This window comes from Morone saxatilis, unplaced genomic scaffold (assembly GCF_004916995.1).
Source record: "Morone saxatilis isolate NCDOM2014 unplaced genomic scaffold, NCSU_SB_2.0 Contig9, whole genome shotgun sequence".
NCBI lineage: Eukaryota > Metazoa > Chordata > Actinopteri > Moronidae > Morone > Morone saxatilis.
Genome location: NW_023340268.1, coordinates 14,217,037 through 14,220,673, shown reverse-complemented (window position 1 = coordinate 14,220,673; position 3,637 = coordinate 14,217,037). Strand labels below are relative to the sequence as shown.

Genomic DNA, 3,637 nt, shown 5'->3' with positions numbered 1-3,637 from the left:
CTTTTATTGGAGAGATGCACACCAACACTAAGGAGGCTCTATTGGCAGAAATGCAATATAGTAATGAACTATGTCATTGGAACCATTATGTTTTCGTTAACTTAGAATAAGCCTTTTAAATCTACAGACGCCACAGATTACCGTCCATGGAGTCCACAATGTTAAACTACTGCTTCTACAGTAGTGGGTTTTTTTGCATGATTTGTGGCCACCATAGTTAGTTCTTCACAAAGGGAGCTGCAATCTGCAACTACTAGGTATGTAAAGATATATTCTTGTATTCTGATTCACCTAAACAACCAGTTAGTCTAGAGTGAGTGTCAGATGTATCAGCTATTTGAGTTGAACCAGATTTTTGGCATTAAATAGTCATCATGGTATCGTGGAGAGACTGAAAGTGATTCAGCCTGAAAAGACAAGCACGTCCATCAGTAGGAGAAATTTAACACTAACCATTATTTTCTGTCAAATAAATATGAATATCATAGATCACATCTGTGTAGCATTTGGGATATATAAGTATGCTAATCAATCAGTAAAGTAGACACTTACACTTATTTTAGTGGCTTCTCTTGGAGTGACCTGAAAAGAGAAAGCATTGGGAATCACATGTACACATGTTTATCACTTAACAAAACATCAGCTGTTATCAGCTGCTTATTACAAGATGCACATTACTGGCACTATATTTTTCTTTCATTTGGTGGGATAGAGCAAACGACATGAGCAGAGCTGCTCACGTGCATTCCTCAAAGACGCCATTGATAACCGCTCCCTCTCCTTTTTCCTCTCCTCTATTTACCATCGCTGCATGTTTTAATGTGCTTAAACCGCACAGGAAATGCTGCAGATGCGATTGTTCCTGACTCCTCAGACGACTGAAAAAGACTGATTTGTCATGCTGAAGGGAAAGGTAATTCCTCTCATGGAGGATTTAGGCAGCTGACCTGAGAGAACTGTAATGGTATTGATCACCAACAAGCACCCTTTCTGCAGTCGGAGTGACATCCCGGGTAATGCACATGCTCCCTTGCTTTCTGTCTGATGGTGAGCCAGGGTCAGATACATATCATGAGGATGTTATGATAAGCTGATAAACTCCATGAAATGTGGCTTTATCTCCCAAAAGTAAGAGGTTCAAATACTGGTGATTCTTACTTTAATAATGGAGAACACACTGAAGACTGAATATATTGTCTGCATCAGGCTCATATAAAGGAAGAATATACAAATATTTACAAATGTAGACCAGTGTGAATGCATACATGCAGAGAGTACAAATGTTGATTGCTGGCAGGTTTCCATGGTAGAAGTGAACTAAAACTGTACATATTATCAGATTTTTAGCTGCTGGGTAACATAACGTGCTTCAAAGATGTAGTGGTTCAGTTACCAGTATTTGTTCCAAAAAATATGTACAGGTTAGGTCATGTAGGGCAGATGTAGCATAAGAATGTAGCAAACAACACACAGGCTAGAGCTGCACAATTAATTAAAATATTATCAAAATCACAATATGTCAAAATCACAGGGGCTGCAATTCATTGATAAAGGTATAATGTGTGACAAAACAAGATTATGATGATGTTCTGATGCCCTGGTCTACAAATATTGGTGTCCAGATTTAAGGTATTTAAGGTTTGTTTGGTACAGACTGGAAAAAAGGTAATCATAATTTTTTTCAGCGAAAATTTAATTTTGATGCAAAAATCATCATTCCCACTAACCATGAATGATATCGCAATCGCAGTATCTTTCAAAATAATCGCAATATTATGTTTTTACCATATCGTACAGCCCTAAAGCAGGAACTCATTGGGACCTGAGTTCTTATGGTCTATCTGTTGTCAATGCAGTTACCTTGGCGCTGTTGGCTGGAGCACTGATCTGCAACTCATGAGGCAGTTCTTTAGGTACATCCTCCTTCAGGTACCACCATTGGATCTCCAGAGACATGGGCGCTGAGCTGACCGCCTTGAAGGCACAGGGCATCTCTACATCATCTCCCTCCCCCACACTCACATCTTTAGGGACTTCAGTAAATGCAGCTTTGGTAGATGAAAGCAAGACAGCAGAAGCACAGATTAATGAACACCTTTCCTAAACCTAAAACAGTCTGACCTATGGATTGGCCATCATGCAGACTTCCTCGATTTTAAGCTCTTCTCCTATAGCCCCTGTCAACTGTGATTTATAGCCTGAAATTGTTTTATCAGAGCATCTGTGAGCTATAATCTATCTCAGGCTTTATTTGATCAAATAATGGAAAGCAGTTCTCTATGCTTTTTATAAAACTAATGTGGGCACGTTCGTTTTGACTGTCCCCCCCCCCATTGTACAGTAAAAATGCACAGGCTTAGTTTTAACACTAGCAGGATGCATGTTTAATCCCGCAAACAGCTGGCGTGTATTTTAAACCCCAGTTTTTTTAAAAGCCACATTCTATTTTCGACGTCAAAACATGTATCTCAGTGCCCGTCTGCTTCCTCTCTGAGCTCCACTTACCATTCGCACAGTGCATGAAGGGCGAATTGAGAATGAAGTAATAAAGGAGGCTGAAGAGGCCCGTTTTTTCCATGTCACAGTGAGGCTCGTCACATTAGATGGTCGGTTGACCTGGACGTGGAGCGTCCTGTTAACTGCCTACTCAGATAGAGCCGAATATGGGCATAGAAGAAGCGCGAGCCAGAGGCAGCCACCGCATCAGCCGGGCAACATGTACGATCCGAAGGTGAGCTCGAGCATAATTACAACCACACGTCAGTGCAGAAACAAGAAGAACCAGAGTTATTCTAACAGTCAAAGTAATCCCTCTCCGAAAAAAAGCGACGTCCCCCTTTATTCCCCGCCGAGCGTCGTCTGGAAGTGAAAACCGAACTTCCCTGTCTTCATCATCACCCCGCTCCGGGCTCCGCTCCAACACCCATCACATAACTTACCCTGATACGGAGGAACGACTGCTGGGAAAGACGCGCGTTTGTCCGCGGTATATCCGCTCTCTCCGCTCTGGCTGCTGTCACAGACCTGGAGCCTTTCCACGGATTGGTGTGAGTCGCGAGCGCACACCAGGAGGAGGGGGCGCGAGCAGCAGAGATGCGCCCTCCCCCATTCTGTGCTCTCTCACTCGCTCTCCCCTCTATCAGTTGATAGTGGAAACAGATTTTTATGATGACATTGATTAAGAAGCAGAATTGAATGTGGATTGGTTCCGATCATGGCAGATGCCTGATCTACTTAATAAGTTTAGTATCTGCGGTATGCTAAGATTTACCAATAAGCATCAGTGTACTGGCATAAAAGTGTTGCAGCCTGTAAATGAGACCAGGCTCTACTAGAGACTAAAACATAAACCAGTAATTGGGAGGAAACCCCACTAGCTTTATTTTAAAGGAGCCTGATCCAAAATCAAAAAGAACATTTGTTTTCGTTTTAGTTTAAGAGGGAATCAGCTTGGTGCAACAATCCAGTGACTGGCTCAGCAGTTTCCCTCTCTTTTGTTCTTTTTGGCTGGGATCTCCAACCCCTAATTAGGGACCGAGCCAGTATCCACTGGGAGGTCCCTATTGTTTTTGCTCGATTTCTTATTACCTATTTAGGGACCGAGCCAGCGACCGCTGGAGGTCCCTGTTGTATTTGC

General features: G+C 42.5%; 1 protein-coding gene across 1 annotated transcript in view; it reads right to left on the bottom strand.

The window, feature by feature from the left end:
- Window positions 1–3,030, bottom strand: part of LOC118343209 (V-set and transmembrane domain-containing protein 2B-like) — a 4,893-nt gene extending 1,863 nt beyond the window's left edge. The window contains exons 1-3 of the mRNA XM_035681964.1: window positions 2,506–3,030; window positions 1,861–2,048; window positions 553–582 (exon numbers count right to left, since the gene is read on the bottom strand). Coding sequence (XP_035537857.1) covers window positions 553–582; window positions 1,861–2,048; window positions 2,506–2,578 — 291 coding nt within the window. The 5' untranslated portion in view covers window positions 2,579–3,030. The remainder of the gene's footprint in view (window positions 1–552; window positions 583–1,860; window positions 2,049–2,505) is intronic.
- Window positions 3,031–3,637: the final 607 nt, after the last annotated feature.